This window comes from Zea mays, chromosome 7, assembly GCF_902167145.1.
Source record: "Zea mays cultivar B73 chromosome 7, Zm-B73-REFERENCE-NAM-5.0, whole genome shotgun sequence".
Classification (NCBI taxonomy): Eukaryota; Viridiplantae; Streptophyta; class Magnoliopsida; order Poales; family Poaceae; genus Zea; species Zea mays.
The window spans coordinates 24027082-24044134 of record NC_050102.1 but is presented as its reverse complement, the minus strand read 5'-3'; the positions used below and the strand labels follow the sequence as shown (position 1 = coordinate 24044134).

The 17053-nt window shown below is 50.6% G+C and overlaps 1 protein-coding gene across 1 annotated transcript; it reads right to left on the bottom strand.

Moving 5' to 3' along the window:
- Positions 1-13277: 13277 nt before the first annotated feature.
- Positions 13278-15048, bottom strand: LOC100280143 (cytokinin-N-glucosyltransferase 1). Its single transcript, NM_001153075.2, has 2 exons — positions 14498-15048; positions 13278-14396 (listed from the first exon to the last, which is right to left on the bottom strand). Exons 1-2 carry the CDS (start codon positions 15000-15002, stop codon positions 13492-13494), a joined length of 1410 nt encoding a protein of 469 aa, NP_001146547.2. The 5' UTR covers positions 15003-15048; the 3' UTR covers positions 13278-13491.
- Between the last annotated feature and the right edge of the window lie 2005 nt (positions 15049-17053).

The window sequence follows — 17053 nt, the reverse complement described above, 5'->3', positions numbered from 1 at the left end:
GTTAGAATAATGTAGTAGTATTTAATAGTGTAGAGTAGTATAGTAGTAGTATAATGTAATGTAGTAGTAGTAGTAGTAGGGAAGTATCAACTCATAATGAGTTGATTTGCAAGTATGATATCTTCCCTTTAATGAAGAAATGATGTTGGCTTCTCTGTGATGATTGCTCGTTGATATTCATAACTCAAAGTTCTGGAATCATTCCTCTTCCCACCTTTTTCGTGAAGTTGATTCCCTTGGAATAGTAAGTGAATAACTCGGGCATCATATTGATGCTTTTAGAGGTAGCTGCCGAGTGAATTGTAGATAATGCCAGAGTTTTAGAGATAACTGCCGAGTGACTTGAAGATGACGTCGGCATATTAGAGGTAACTACCGAGCGACTGAACACGATGTCGGAGTTTTAGAGTCAACTGCCGAGCGACTGAACACGATGTCGGAGTTTTAGAGTTAACTGCCGAGCGACTGAACACGATGTCGGAGTTTTTGAGGTAACGCCGAGTGACTGAATATGATGTCAGCGTTTTAGAGGTAATGCCGAGTGACTGAATATGATGTCAGCGTTTTAGAGGTAACGCCGAGCGACTGAAGACGACGTCAGCGTTTTAGAGGTAACGCCGAGCGACTTGAAGACGACGTTAGCGTTTTAGAGGTAACGCCGAGCGATAGTAGGGCTGCGTGGGCCACTTTGAGGATAATAGCCGAGTGATGATGTGGCGCACCGGTGTTTTGGAAATAACTGCCGGGTGATGACGTGGTACGCCGGTGTTTTGGAAATAACCGTCGGGTGCTGACTGGGCGCTTTTGAAACGGTATCTGGCTCGGGAATATCCTATAAGTGCTGCGCTTTTAGCCGCCTTTTGCTTTCCGTCCCCTAGTTCTTGCTTTCTTGCTTCCGAATCCTCTTTGCAATTCGCTTCCCACTCTGCTCGCCGGTAGAATCGAGATGGCGCCCAAGAGGAAGGCCTCGAGTTCGTCTGCCGCGGTGATTCCTCCAATCGACCCCAACAGCCAGTTGCATTTCGCAGGTAACCACATGTCTGTCATCTCTGAGCCCGAACTTCTCCACCTTGTGTCCATCGGGGTCCTTCCCCCGAGGGAGCTCTGTTCCTGGCGGATTTGCCATGGGGTTACTGTCCTAACTGAGGATACCCATGAGTCCGTGATTTACGCTCCTTTCCTTCTCCGCGGCCTCGGTCTTCCCATTTCTCCCTTTTTCTGCGGCCTCCTTGATTTCTACCATCTTAACTTGACCCATCTGAATCCCAATTCTATCTTGCAAATTTCCATTTTCATTCATTTGTGCGAAGCTTTTCTTGGCGTGCTGCCACATTTTGGATTGTGGAAGTACTTGTATCACTGTCGCCCTGGGATGGCCGGGGGACAACATCAGTTGGTTGGGGGTGCTAGCTTCGAGATGCGCCGCGGGAGGAAGACTGAGTATCTCGAAATCCCTCTCAAAGACAGTATCAAGGGATGGCGCTTGGAGTGGTTCATTGTTGAGAATTATGGAAACTGTCTCCCCCCTCGGTCGGGAAGACAGCCGGACGTTCGCATCCCGAGTTGGACCGAGTCCCCCACGGATCAGGAGGTAGCTGAAGCAGGTGCTTTGCTGGCTGAAGTTGGATTGCTGAAGGAGAGGGGTCTGACTACTGAAGCTGTGGTTGCTGATTTTGTCTTCAAGAATATTCAGCCGTTGAAAGACAGGGCATACCCGGCTTATCTGTATCGAGGCCTAGCCGACTCAACTCGGGTCACCAACAGAAGAATTCCCTCTGTAGAATTAGTGAACCGACTTGAGATGATCCTTAGAGGCAAGGTGTCAAATGTTGGTGCCCCAGTGGCATATTCAGCCTGGAACTTGCCTCCTCCCAAAGCCTTCACTCTTTTTGTGTCGAATCCACCTGTCACTGATGGCAGTTTGGGCCTTAGAGTGCGATCCTCTACTGAAGAAGTTAGCGCCTTGGTTGCCTCACTCGGGGAGATTCCTGATGATGAACGGCAGGTCCATTTTGAGGTGCCCCTGAATCCTAGTGATGCAGAGATAAGTGCTATGCTTGATTTGCTGGCTGAGGACTCTTCTGATGCTGCTCCTGCTGGGACATTGGTGGTGGCGCCCCTCCCAGAGGCTGATACGACATTGGATATTCAGAAGCCTGCCAGTACTCGCCCGAGGCGCCCTTGCCGAGCCAATCAACCTAATCCTTCTGCTGATGAGCAGAAAAAGAAAAAGAGACGCCTCCGGCGAGTATCCAGTTTGGATCGGGATGTTGGTACTTCGGTTCCTGCTGCAGAAGAAGTGCCTGTGACTGAATTTATTGACGCTAATCCCAATGGGTGTGCCTGATCTGCTGCTGATCCCGATGTGGGTGCTCCATCTGTTACTGATCCCAATGTGGGTGCTCCATCTGTTGCTGATCTCAATGGGGTGCTGCCTGTGCTGCTAATGAAGACGACGGGGAGGAAGAGGATGAAGTTCCTTTGACTCGGAAAAACAATCGGCAGTTCATCGCTAGTGGTGAAAGTAGTGGAGTTCTTTCCCCTGCTTTGTCTGCTCTCATTGGTCTGCAAGAATTGTCCCTGGCGAATTTTGATCAGACTCTTGAGGATATGGTTCCAGAGGATTTGTTATCGGAGCCAGTAGATGATGGTGTGATGGAGGTTTGTGCTGATGTGCTTGATGCTGGGTTGAGGTCATCCCGTGCCTCGTCGACCTTAGAGCGCAATCTAGAGGGTCAGGAGACTGACTTGGATCGTCCTGGTCCCATGGAAGTAACTGAGGGCCCATCAGCCTTAGAGGTGGCTACCGCAGAGAACTTGGACCCTAAGGATGGCGTTGACACATGCCCAGCCCCCGAGGATGTTGCCGGGGATGACTTGGTTCGGGTGGGAAGTGCAAGCCACTGCCCAGCCCCCGAGGGTGCTGCCGGGGATGATCCGGCTCAAGTGGGCAGTGCAAACTATGACCCAGCCCCCGAGGGTGTCCGAGCGGGGTCTCCCTCTTGTACTTCCATGGACGTTCATGCAGGATCGCCTCCGCACTCCGGCTGCATGGTGGTAGCTCAAGCTTTGGGCCAGGGACTCGCTTTAGAGGGTAGCGCCCCCGCTGACCAAGTTTTGGGATCTGTTGATGGCACTGAGTTGGTGCCTGCTGGTTCATTGCAAGCTGCTTCGGGTAGCGGCCTTACGCCCGATCATCAGTTGATCTCTCATGATTTGGGGGTCCCTTCGTTCTTTTCCAACCTCCAGGTACTGTGGTATATTTTAGCTTGATTTTTACACCGCATGAACTGCTATCATTACATTCATCTGTTCTCCTTATCTGGCTTTGGTGGACGGGATGGCTAGCCAGCTGAGGTTACAGGGTGCTCCTGTTCCAGAAGTAGCTTCGTCTCTTGCACGTTGGAATCCAGTGTTACTTCAACATCGTGTCTCTGACCTGGAGGCGTCCAACGCTGGTTAGTGTTTTTTTTGCTTCTCTTTGTCTTCACTATTAAACTGCTTTACATTCTGACCCCTTTTGTTTGGTTGTCTCCTGCTAGGTATGACTCGACAGATTTCCACTCTTGAAGAAAAACATTCTCGGGATCAGGCTGAATTGATCCAGCGGTGCTCTGACTTTGAAGAAAAGTATTCTCAAAGTCAGACTGAGCTAGCCCAGGTCTCTACTGCCTTAGATGACGCCAATGCACTGAGTTCTTCCCTTCATGCTCAGCTTAATTTTGAAAAGGTGACTTATGAAACTGTGCCTTGCCTTGTTGTGCTCCTATTTGCTTGCTTGATGTTTGAGGGAGTTGACTTTTGTTTGCAGGAAGAAAAACGTATCCTTGCTGCTTCTCGTGACAGTCTCGACAGATTGTATCGCGATTCTAGCAACTCGCTGACCATCCTGGAGAGGAGTCATCACTTCACCATGGAAGAGTTAGACAACCAATGCTGTAAGATGCAGGAATCTACGGATGAGGTGACCCGGCTCAAGCAGTTGATATCAGCGAAGGACGCTACTATCAAAGAACTCCAAGCTTCCAAGAAATCCATCGCCCAGGAGTTAGAAACTGCCCGGTTGGCTGCCAAGGTTGCTGAAGAAACTTCCGTTACTCTCCGAGCCCAGCGCGACAGAGCCATGGATAAGGCCATTCGGGCGGGGCGAATTTTGATGAGGAGACCCGGCGTGGTTGTTCCCGAAGATATAAGGGCTGACGTGAATGCTGCCCCTGATTCCTCGAGTCGCCCTTCCTCATCGATTGCTCCTGAGAAAAATATCACAAAATAGAGAAACATTTTGCGTGCTTTGAGCGTGCGGTTAGCATGGTCAGACATTTGTTAGAGGATGTCATTTCAGTACTTGAACGACATTGTTATTCTCATATTGTTTCAGAGTTCATCAGTTCGTAAATTTGCAGTAGTAAAATGATGTGCGATGGTTTTGAAATTTGTTTGCGGGATATAGAAGTCATCCTTATATGAGTAATTGTAAGTTCGTCAGATTGCCTTAAGTCGCTGCTAGCTTAAGTCGATTGCTTCTGTTAATAGGGCGCAGTGGTCACCCTGAATTGCGTAGGCGCGAGCATGTTGCACCGGCTTAAGTTGCTACTGACTTTAGCCGATTGCTCCGTTAGCAGGGCATAGTGGTCACCCCAAGTTAAGTAAGCGCGAGCATGTTGCACCGCCTTAAGTCGTTGCCGACTTAAGCCGATTGCTCCGTTAGCAGGGCATAGTGGTCACCCCGAGTTAAGTAAGCGCGAGCATGTTGCACCGCCTTAAATCGTTGCCGACTTAAGCCGATTGCTCCGTTAGCAGGGCATAGTGGTCACCCCGAGTTAAGTAAGCACGAGCATGTTGCACCGCCTTAAGTCGTTGCCGACTTAAGCCGATTGCTCCGTTAGCAGGGCATAGTGGTCACCCCGAGTTAAGTAAGCGCGAGCATGTTGCACCGCCTTAAGTCGTTGCCGACTTAAGCCGATTGCTCCGTTAGCAGGGCATAGTGGTCACCCCAAGTTAAGTAAGCGCGAGCATGTTGCACCGCCTTAAGTCGTTGCCGACTTAAGCCGATTGCTCCGTTAGCAGGGTATAGTGGTCACCCCGAGTTAAGTAAGCGCAAGCATGTTGCACCGCCTTAAATCATTGCTGACTTAAGCTGATTGCTCTGTTAGCAGGGCATAGTGGTCACCCCGAGTTAAGTAAGCGCGAGCATGTTGCACCGCCTTAAGTCGTTGCCGACTTAAGCCGATTGCTCCGTTAGCAGGGCATAGTGGTCACCCCGAGTTAAGTAAGCGCGAGCATGTTGCACCGCCTTAAGTCGTTGCTGACTTAAGCCGATTGCTCCGTTAGCAGGGCATAGTGGTCACCCCAAGTTAAGTAAGCACGAGCATGTTGCACCGCCTTAAGTCGTTGCCGACTTAAGCCGATTGCTCCGTTAGCAGGGCATAGTGGTCACCCCGAGTTAAGTTAGCGCGAGCATGTTGCACCGCCTTAAATCGTTGCCGACTTAAGCCGATTGCTCCATTAGCAGGGCATAGTGGTCACCCCGAGTTAAGTAAGCGCGAGCATGTTGCACCGCCTTAAGTCGTTGCCGACTTAAGCCGATTGCTCCGTTAGCAGGGCATAGTGGTCACCCCGAGTTAAGTAAGCGCGAGCATGTTGCACCGCCTTAAGTCGTTGCCGACTTAAGCCGATTGCTCCGTTAGCAGGGCATAGTGGTCACCCTGAGTTAAGTAAGAATGCAAGTCAATCATGAACAAACTGAGTATCTTTGAAGCCCTTTTTTATTGATGACATATTTCCATTTTACAGAGTACATCGTCGTCCCGATAGCTTTTGAAATACAGCTAGGGATAGAATTTCCTGAGGTGTTCTATATTCCAGGAGTTCCCGACTTCTGTGTCGACCATCTGAGTGAGACGATATGATCCTGGCCGAGTGACTTCTGCTACTACGAAGGGTCCTTCCCATAAGGGTGATAACTTGTGCCGTCCCTCCCCCGTTAGAATTCGGCGGAGGACGAGATCTCCTACTGAGAAGGATCGCTGCCGTACGGCCTTGTCGTGATAGCGCCTTAGAGTCTGCTGGTATCGTGCTGATTGGATTACTGCATTCAGCCGTTCTTCCTCGAGTACATCAATGTCCTCTAGCCTGGTGGCTTCGACTTCTGCTATGCTTTCGAAGATCAACCTTGGCGCCCCGAATTTGAGATCGGCGGGTAACACTGCCTCCGACCCATAGACCATGAAGAAAGGAGTGTTTCCATGCAGAGCTCGGCTAGGTTGGGTTCTTAGGCTCCAGACGACATAGGGCAATTCCCTTATCCATTTTCCTGCGAACTTTTCATTCTTATCGAAGACATTTTTCCTGAGTGCCTCCAGTATCATCCTGTTGGCTCGCTCAACTTGCCCGTTGGCTCTTGGATGTGCTACAGAAGCATACTTGATCTGAATGCTTTTTTGCTCGCAGAAGTCGAAGAACTCTGAACTTGTGAAGTTGGATCCTAGGTCAGTTATGATGCTGTTTGGTATCCCGAATCTGAATATTATGTCTTATATGAATTCCACGGCCTTAGATGAGGTCAATGAGGCAATGGGTTTGAATTCTATCCATTTAGTGAATTTGTCGATTGCTACCAGTACATGAGTGTATCCTCCTTGAGCCTTCTTGAAAGGTCCAATCATATCCAGTCCCCAGCACGCAAAGGGCCAAGTCACTGGTATGGTCTGCAGTTGCTGTGCTAGTAGATGTTGTTGTTTTGACAAGTACTGGCAAGCTTCGCACCTCTGAACTAACTCGGTTGCATCACTCTTCGCTGTTGGCCAATAGAATCCTGACCTGAAAACCTTCCCGACTAGTGTCTTGGACGCCGCATGTATTCCACATTGCCCGGCATGGACCTCCTCCAGAAGTTGCTTCCCCGTAGATGAGAGAATGCATTTCATGAGTACGCCTGATGCACCCCATTTGTATAATGTCTCCCCAATGAGTGTGTAGTGAGCCGACTATCGGGCAATGCGCTCGGCTGAATTTTTGTCATCTGGTTCCTCTTCATTCTTTATATACCTGATGATTGGCATTCTCCAGTCATCAGAGTCTGACTCGGGTTGATCTATAATATTACACTCTTCTGCTTGATCCATTGAGATGCTCGGCTGTAGTATTTCTTGCATAAAGATTCCAGGTGGGACCTGAGTTCGACTGGATCCTAGCTTGGACAATACATCGGCTGCCGTGTTCCGATCTCTTTCTACATGATGAAATTCCAGACCCTCGAATTTATCTTCCAGCTTTCGGACGGCAGTGCAGTACTTTCCCATTGAATCGCTTGAACAATCCCACTCTTTGTTTATCTGGCTAATGACTACCAGAGAGTCTCCGTACACCATCAGTCTCTTGATGCCCAATGATATGGCGATGTTCAATCTGTGGATCAGAGCTTCATACTCGGTTGCATTGTTGGAGGCCGGAAACAGCAACTGGAGGGCATATTTGAGGTGCTCGCCTCCAGGTGCGGTGAAGAGAATTCCTGCTCCTGCTCCCTGCAGCTTGAGCGAGCCATCAAAATACATTCGCCATACTTCTGCAGTCTCTGGGTTATCTGGTACTTGCTATTCAGTCCACTCTGATACGAAATCAACCAATGCTTGAGTTTTGATGGCAGTGCGAGGTCGAAATTCGATGTCATGAGATCCCAGCTCGCAAGCCCACTTAGCTATTCGGCCAATGGCTTCCTTGTTGTGAAGAATATCTCCTATCGGAAAACCAGTAACCACTATGACTTTGTGGTCGTCAAAGTAGTGACGTAGCTTGCGGGAAGTTAGAAGTACTGCATACAATAGCTTCTGAACTTGAGGATACTTTTTCTTCGAGGGACCCAGAACTTCACTGATGAAGTAAACAGGATGTTGCACTGGGTAGGCATGTCCTTCTTCTGCTCGCTCGACTACCAACGCGGTGCTTACCACGTGAGTCGTGCAAGAGATATACAGCAGCAGATCTTCAGCTGGTTGAGTTGACGTGGCTCATCGTGGCGGCTTCAGTACTGGTGGTGTTGTCAAGAATTTCTTCAGTGCATCTAGAGCTTCCTGTGCCTATGAGGTCCACTGAAACTTATCCACTTTCTTGAGCAGCTTGTAAAATGGCAAACCTTTTTCTCCCAGCCTAGATATAAATCTGCTCAGAGCTGCCATACATCCAGTAAGTCGATGAACCTTCTTTTGTGATCGAGGTGCTTCCATCTTATCCGGATTAGCCTCAATTCCCCGGTGGCTGACAATAAATCCGAGTAACTTTCCTGCTGGTACCCCAAAGACACATTTTTCGGGATTAAGCTTCCATCGATATCGCCTCAGACTGTTGAAAACCAGTTGTAAGTCTCCGATAAAGTTTTCTGAATTCTCTATTTTGATTACCACATCATCTACGTAGGCCTCCACATGCTTGCCCCAGTGATCGGCTAAGCATGTTTGAATGGCTCTCTGATAAGTCGCTCCAGCGTTTTTGAGGCCGAACGGCATGGAGGTATAACAGAAAGCACCAAACGGAGTGATGAACGCTGTATTTTCCTCGTCTTCCTTTGCCAAACTAATCTGATGGTATCCAGAATAGCGATCCAAGAAAGACAGCACAGAACATCCAGCGGTGGAGTCCACCACCTGATCTATCCTCGGGAGCCCGAAGGGATCCTTCGGACAGTGTTTGTTGAGATCAGTATAGTCGACGCACATGCGCCAATCCACTTTATTCTTTTTGAGTACAAGAACAGGGTTGGCTAACCACTCGGGGTGTAACACCTCTCTAATAAATCCAGCCGCGACCAAACGAGCTAACTCGGCGTGAATGGCCTCTCTCTTGTCGGGCGTGAAACGACGTAGTTTTTGCCGAATCGGCCTTGCCTGGGGATAGACCTTCAGTTTGTGCTCGACCAGTTCTCTTGGGACTCCCGGCATATCCGCAGGTTGCCATGCGAATACATCTCGGTTATCTTGCAGAAACTGGACGAGCGCGCTTTCCTATTTGTCGTCCAGGCTGGAGCTGATGATGACAGTCTTGTGTTCATCAGCGAACCCCAGGTTGATCCTTTTAGTTTATTCAGTCGGTCGCATAGAGGTCGCGGCCTGAGCTTCGTTTGCCGGTACTGCAAGGTCCTCCTCAGGCTTAGAGTTCGCCTGTGTTGAAGAAATCGTCGATGGCTTGGTGGTGAGGGCCGCTTGGATGGCCACTCGGAAACACTCTGCGGTGCCTTGGAAGTCGGCGCGCACAGTTATGATTCCTTGTGGTCCTGGCATCTTTAGTATCATGTACGTGTAATGAGGAATGGCCATGAATTTGGCCAATCCCGGCCTCCCGATGATGGCGTTGTACCCGCAGTCGAAGTTCGCCACTTCAAACCTCAGGAACTCGGTTCTGTAGTTCTCCGGAGTTCCGAAGGTGACGGACATGTAGATGTGGCCCAGCGGGTATTCCCCTTCAGTCGGCACGATGCCGAAGAAGGGAGTGTCCGACTCGTGGAGCTCTTTGAGGTGAACTCCCAAGCCTTGGAGTGTCCGGGGGAAGGTGACGTTGATGCTGCTCCCCCCGTCCACCAACACCTTCTTCACCCTACTCTCTCGGATCACCGGATCGACAAGGAGCGGGTATTTGCCTGGGTGGTCGAAGTTGAGCCATTGATCCGCCCGAGTGAACGTGATCGGGTGCTCTGACCACTGGTACGGGGCGAGAGGACCGATGGTCGCCACTAGTATCTGGCGATCGTTGAGCTTTTGTTGTCTTTTGTTCTCCTGCGACCCGTGTTCGCCGAAGATGACGTTGACCTCCCTGTCAACGCGCGGGAAAGCTCCTCCTCCCCCCTCCTCCTGCTGATGGGGTTGTCGTGGTTCTTCTGGTCCTCCCCTGGCGGAGGAGGAGGTAGAGGTTGGAAGGGTCGGCCGTGCCCGACGGAGTGCTTGAAGTCCCGGCAGTTCCGAAGAGTGTGGCGCATGTCCTTGTGGTACGGGCACTGGGCGTCGAGGATGTCGTCCAGCGTGCGCTCGCCTCCGCGAGGTCCTCCTCGGGTGCGAGAGGCTGGTGGTCCGGCGGCGTGTACTTCTTCGCGAGGTCTCTTCTCCCAGCGTTTGTCGGGTTGCTGGTTCGCGTCGCGTCGTGGTGCTGCCGGCGCGGGCTTTACTCCCCCGATGAGGTCCTGGGCTCGCTCATCGGCGGTGATGTAGAGGTCGGCTTCCCGGAACATCTCCTCGGAGGTAGTCGGCGCCTTCTGCAATATGGCTCGGACGAAAGCCGAGTCATTGGATCCCCTGTAGAAGTCCTCGATCACGGCCGTCTCCGTGACCTCGGGGATACGATTTCTCATGGTCTGGAACCTTTTAAGGTACGACCGGAGAGTTTCGTCCCCCCGGCGCTTGATGGATTTGAGGTCCCATGGTTGCGCCGGCTTGTCGGAGAGGGACTGGAAATTGGCGGTGAAGCGCTGACTGAAGTCGCCCCAGTCGTCGATGCAATGTCGGGGTAGATGTCGTAGCCATTGCAGCGCGTCTTGCCCGAGGACAATGGGTAAGTACGCGGTCATCACGTCTTCGGACGCCCCGGCAGCTCGAGCAACGGTGGTGTAGACGGCTAGCCAGCCCCCTGGATCCTGTTTAGGTTCATACTTGTTGATATTGGATACCTTGAAGTTAGGAGGCCATTGGATGGCCCTAAGGCGTGGAGTAAGAGCAGACACTCCACACGTATTCTCCTGTCGTCGGGGATGATGTCTGTCCCGGGGAGGGGAGTAGTTGTTGTGGTTCCTCGACCGTCCCCGGGTGGTACCACCAGTTGAGGTCGTTGCCGACTCAGTTCTGGTGGCCTGGCTCCGAGCCGGGATGCCATGATCCCTGTCGTATTCCTCCCGACAGCGGATCTCGTTCTCGTGCCGTCGTTCACGTGAAGCATTGATGGAGCTTCGCGCGTCTCGACGACTGTTGATGGCGTGTCGTAGATCGTTCGGCGGGTGAGCGAGCGGTAGAAGATGGTTGGCTGCCTGGGTGAACAGGCGTCGGTAGCCCTCGGCGTCGGGAGTCCAAGGGAGTCCGTCAGCTATCCGAGCTAGTACTCCCCCAACTTCACTCGGCGTGTTCATGGCAAGGGCGAAGTCGGGATTCAGGTTGCGCCCGAAGAGTGGATTCTCCCGGCGTTGTCTTGCGTCTTGCTCAGCTTGTTCTTGAGTCCGGCGACGATCACGTCGTCGGGTGTTCGTTCGTTCTCTGAAGACGCGTTCCTCCGGAGTTTCTCCTATCTCCGAGACCTCGTCCCGCGAGACAGGTTGCTCCGGATCCCGTTCTCCGGCCACGTGATGTCGCCGAACGTTCCGGCGCCGGTTTCTCCGTCGTCGGGATTCTCGTTGAGGTGGTTCTTCTCCGGGTGCGGTCGGCTCGTCGTCGGAGACGGGAGGCGACTCCACTCTCCCGATGAAGAGGACGTCGGGATAGAATGGAGTTGCTGTCGTGGCGTCCTTCTTTCCGTTCTCCTTTGAGGGCGGAGGAACGGAAAGAACAACTTGCTTCCCCTTGGTCTCCTTCTTCCTCGCGATCTGTGTCCATTCTTTTGTCGGGGAAGTAGACAGTGGAGTTCTCCGGGTCAGCGGGCTCTCAGCCCCTGACTTTCTGAAGGCGATCTTTTTCCGGAGAGCTGAAGGTTGTGCCTCTCCGACATTTTCGGAGTTTGTTGGAGGAGACTTCTTTTTCGGCGGATCTTTAATGCGGTGTAGAATTCCCTCTTCATCTGCTACGGACGAGATTGTTCCGAAGCAGAATACGGATCCGGGACGGAGAGTGATCTTGTTGTGGAAGGTGACGGACATTGAGCTAGCTTGGATCATCGACACACCCCCTACCTGGCGCGCCAGCTGTCGGTGTTTTAGGTCCGACCGCACACTCGGGGTTGCCCCTTAAGGTGTTTTTAGGAGTAGGACGGTGTCGCCGACTGTAGCAAAATGGTTCGTGCCAGATGCACGAGGGACAGTGGACAATGTTTACAGGTTCGAGCCGCTTAGAGATGCGTAACACCCTACGTCCTAGGGAGTATGCTTGGTGAATGAAGTTACAAGGCAGCTCTCTGAATTGAGAATGCAGAGAGTTGAGGTGGGTGGCTGAGTAATAGGGTCGATCGTTCTGAAGGGGTGCCCCCTAGGCCTTATATATCCGACCGTGGGGCATTACACGTGGATATGATAACTATGTGTAACTAAAAGATAGTGAACTGTTTGAGTTTATCTCCCTATAGTTCCTCCGACCTATCCTCGCATGGCTCCGTTGCATGGGGGCTCCAGCGCGGGAAAGTCGGATCTCTGTTGTGATCGCTTGTTCAACGTTGTGGGCCGTCCGGGCTTGCACCAATTCGGCCTCATATCAACCTGCTTTGCTGATTGTCCCTCCCCAGGCCCACGAAAGAATGACCTTACGATCTACTGGGCCCTTGGGCCTTTCGTGAGGTCTTTTACTCTTCCAGTGGACCCGGGGGATATCTGTCCCCCACACCTATAAAGCGCCTTTGAGAGTTTATACACATGGTTAGGGTACCCATTGTCTTCAAAACCGGGAGGTTGCTCAACATAGACCTCTTCTTTGATTGGTCTATTGAGGAAGTCACTTCTCACGTCCATTTGATAAAGCTTAAAGTCATGGTAAGTAGCATAGACAAGTAATATACGAATTGACTCAAGCCTAGCTACATGTGCACACCGGACAGTCCGGTGAATTATAGCGGAGCGTGCTGGCGAAAACCCGAGAGTGACTGGTTTGGGATTGTACGGTCCTGGTGCACCGAACACTGTCCGGTGGCATACCGGACAGTCCGGTGCGCCAGACCAGGGCACACTCGGTTTCTTGCTCCTTTGTATTTGAACTCTATCTTCAATTTTTTATTGGTTTGTGTTGAACCTTTATGCACATGTAGAGTATATAATCTAGAGCAAACTAGTTAGTCCAATATTTGTGTTGGACATTAAACCACCAAAATTAATTATAGGAAAAGTTTAACCCTATTTCCCTTTCAGTATCGTTGTAAGCCGTCGGAACGCACGGGTAACCGACTAATAAAAAATAAAAATTCTGTGGGTAGGCGATTGACACATTTACATCGCTACCGAATCGTCTACGTCGGTTGCCAAAACCTATCGGAAATAAGTCTGGTTTATTTATGTCGGCTATCAAACTATCGTAATTTACGTTTCTACCCGACCGTCGTGAATTAGTTTTTTACTTCGGCTAACTGTGATCGACGCAGATTACTTATTTATGACGGTAAGCCAATGTAATAAATAAGTCTAAACAGATGTAATAATTATTTATGAGGGTCTAAACCTTATTTACAATGGTTGTTTTAGGCCGACATAAATTCGCCACAGGCCCTTTTTCAATCTAACAATGATGTAAAGCGAAACCACCAGCGTATCATAAACCAGCAGTTATTAATTTATTGAGTTGAAACCATGAACAGACACAACACAGTGTTTGTGTGATAAAAAAAAACTCAAAGAGAAAGTATGTGATCCACCAACTTATCGACGGCAAGTTGAGAAGACCCACTGCTCTCAAGGCACATCCGCACTTTCTCCTTCAAATCCTTGGCTCTTCCCCTGATACCAACTCCCTCGTCTTCTTCCATCAGCTTCTTGATGGCCTTCTCCACCTCCCGCCGCTCCAGCACACCCTCCAGCAAAACTCCAATCCTCCACACGTCGCACACGTACCTTGCCGTTGGCAACTGGTCTCCAAAGATGGGCCTCGACAGCATAGGCACCCCCTCATAGATACTCTCCAGCGTGGAGTTCCATCCGTTGTGAGTCCAGAAGCCTCCGACTGCCGGGTGAGCTAGCACCTCCTGCTGCGGCGCCCACTCGATCACCTTGCCCCTGCCCTCCACGGCCGCCATGAACCCGTCCGGGAGCTCCTGCTTGTCCACTCCGACCACAAGGCCACGCCGGACCACCAACAGGAACGGCACGCCGCTGTTCGCCAAGCCCCACGCGATCTCCACCAACTCGTCCGCGGTGACATGAACAACACTGCCGAAGCTCACGTACAGCACGGAGCCAGGGCCCCGTGCGTCTAGCCACTCCATGCAGACGCGGTCCTGGCTGAGTAGACTAGTCTCGTCGGCGCCATCGTTGGAGGGGGCGGCGGTGAGCTTGTGAAGCGGGCCGACGGCGAAGGGTGGGATACCTCTGTCGGCAAGTTCGTCCCGGATCATCTCGAGCTCGCGGGACTCGAGAGCCTCAAACGTGTTGAGGATTGCGCCGGACGAGTTCGTCGTGCTCTCCGTGGCGCGACCCAAGATCTTCTGCACGATTTCCTTGTTGGGGAGCTTGCTTGGGTCGAACAGGTCCCTCACTTGCAGAGGCGGCAGCTCCTTTACCGGCATGTGTAGGTTGGACTCTGAAATAATGAAACGGGACAGAATGATCTCTGTCAAGAACACTGCGATGCGAGCGCAGATATTTCTGAAATCAGTGGCAGTGGCAGCATTTGTTACGAACCTGTGGCTGGCAGATAGCCCCTGTCGTGGAGCATGTTGTAGGTGTCGGACCTGAACAGACGGAAGCCGGCGGCGCTGCCGGTGTGCAGCACGAGCGTGGGCAGCCCGAGGCCAGCCGCGGCCTTCTGCGCGGCGAAGAGGGTGGAGTCGAAGATGAGGCACGCCAGCCGCTGTCCGCCCGCCTCCTCCGCGAGGAGCGACGCGAGCGCGCCGCGGACGTGCCCCGACGCCTCCATGGCGGCGTTCAGGGCGAGGATCTTCGCGATGCCATTCGTCGTCGCCGCCACGGCCTCCGGGATGACGTCGGGCACGGCGACGAAGGCTAGCCCCGGGTGGTGCGCGGGGTCCGGCGCGTTGTACGCCGTGTGGAGGACGGTGACTGCGAGCCCCCGCGCGTGGAGCGCGCTGGCGAGGTGCAGCATCGGGCTGAGGTGGCCCTGGGACGGCAGTGGGAACAGCACGACGCGAGCGCCGCGGGCTGGAGTTGGACCGTCCCCTTCGGCCATCGTCGTCGTTAGAGTTGCCGGCAGGCTCAAGGTTCCTTGCTGTCTGGGTCTCTGGGATGCTTCTCGCTTCTCGGTTCTCCAGCTTCAAAGTGGCTATATATTATATAATATAATAAACAGTGCGAAAGCATATCTAAGTATTTCAATTTGTATTTTAATATTTTAAAAATATTTAAAAATACTATTAAATTTTCCCCAAAACTAATCACACCAATCTCTCTGTTGGAGGGAACTTTAGTCCAAAGCAATCGCGCTGAAAAATGTAGCGGTTGAAAAATGTAGTGGTCAAAGGATGCGGCCGCTTGCCAGATCTTCGATCGCACATCAGCAAAAACTAGTACGATAACACATGACTTTTCCTTATTATTAAACCTGGAAGGAAACGCGGCCTCTTACGGTGTCCACGTCTTCGTTTAAAACACCAGTCGTTCGATGGTGCATCCACGGGGGCAAGCACATCGCAGTCGTAGCCACCCGGAGCCTTCTAGACCAGTACACGTATGAAGGGCTTCCCGGAGGACCGCTTCCTGCCGTTCCTGCAAAAAAAATGGGGGCGACGTCCTCGACAACGACGGCGACGAACTTTGTCCCCTCCTCGCGTGTCTCCTAGCGACCCCTCCATAGGTGTGGTCCCTCTGCTCCGCGTCATTTCTTTGGACCCGAGTCTTATAGTACCGCTCGCTAGGGTTTCCTTCTTTTACCAGTTGCCTGCGCAACCTCGTCGCTGCTGGCAGAAGTCCTTCGTAGCCAAGATGCTTCTCCGTTCCCCTCTAATCTCTCCCTCTGCGTCTTATTCCAGCGGGACACGACATGATTTATTGCCCAGACTCTTCGTATTCGTGATTTATTTACCTATTTTTTATTTTCTGTTTTGCCCCCGTTACATACGTTGTCAGTTCTCAATTGCCGATTTGTGGTTAGAAGGGTGATCAAATTTCGAGATCCTACACCTTTCTTGCTTTTCCTCATTTGGTTTCTTCAACTGATGACGTCCAGGCCGCTAAGGCCATGGCAAGTGGAGGCAAACGCCCTATTCAAGCAGCTTTGTTTTTGTGTCAATAGCAATTGGTTACATCGAACTCTGATTGCAACTCCTCACTCTCTGAATGTTAAAATGGAACACACACACTTTAGAAGTAATGGGAATCCAGTATTTTTGGTGTTGTGAAAACTGAAGAACATTTTTTTCTTTGTATTAAATAAACACCTAAAACCAACAGAGACGACTCATTTATATGGCTAACATCCCAGGGACGAGTTTACCACCACAACATTTACACTCTATGCTGTCTAACTGAATTGCCCCATACATGTAGGCTAATGCTTATCTTCCAACATCCAATGCTATTTCTTTAGTTTTGATACAGATAAACAACTCAGTTGCTTATATGTTTACATCCACAACTATTCCAAATAGCTATTTCTTCATACCTAAATACGCAAGATAACAAGCTATATCTATTTGACCAAACAACTATTTCTTGATATCCTTGTCACAAAATCAAACGGCTAGTTATGACACCTGTAATCTGCTCTTCGTCTACTAAAAAATGTGCAAATGAAGCAACTCAACTGCTGCTAAGAATTTCCTAAATGAATTTGCTGAATACTTATTAGTGTTTACATCAACAACTCTTCGAAATATCTATTTCTTGATACCTACATACACAACATAACCAGTTATATCTATTTGACCAAACAACTACTTCTTGATACACTTAAAGCAAATTCAATCGGCTGTGCCTTTTAAATCAATCATAAATGTCTTCCTTTTAAATTATGACACACGCAACCTGCTCTTCATCTACTAAAAAAAGTGCACCCGAAGCAACTCTACTGCTGCTAAAGATTGCCTAAATGACATTGCTGATTACTTATAGTACAACAACTACTAATGCACCAAACGATATGTTTTGATGCTATTTTTTAAACAGGAAACAACACTACGAAATTTGAATTCAAAGACATATCCATAACTGACTTTTATTTTTAAAATTGCTGATGTTGCAGGTTCCTTTGATGCTTCGAACGCTCACAATTCTCTTCTGACG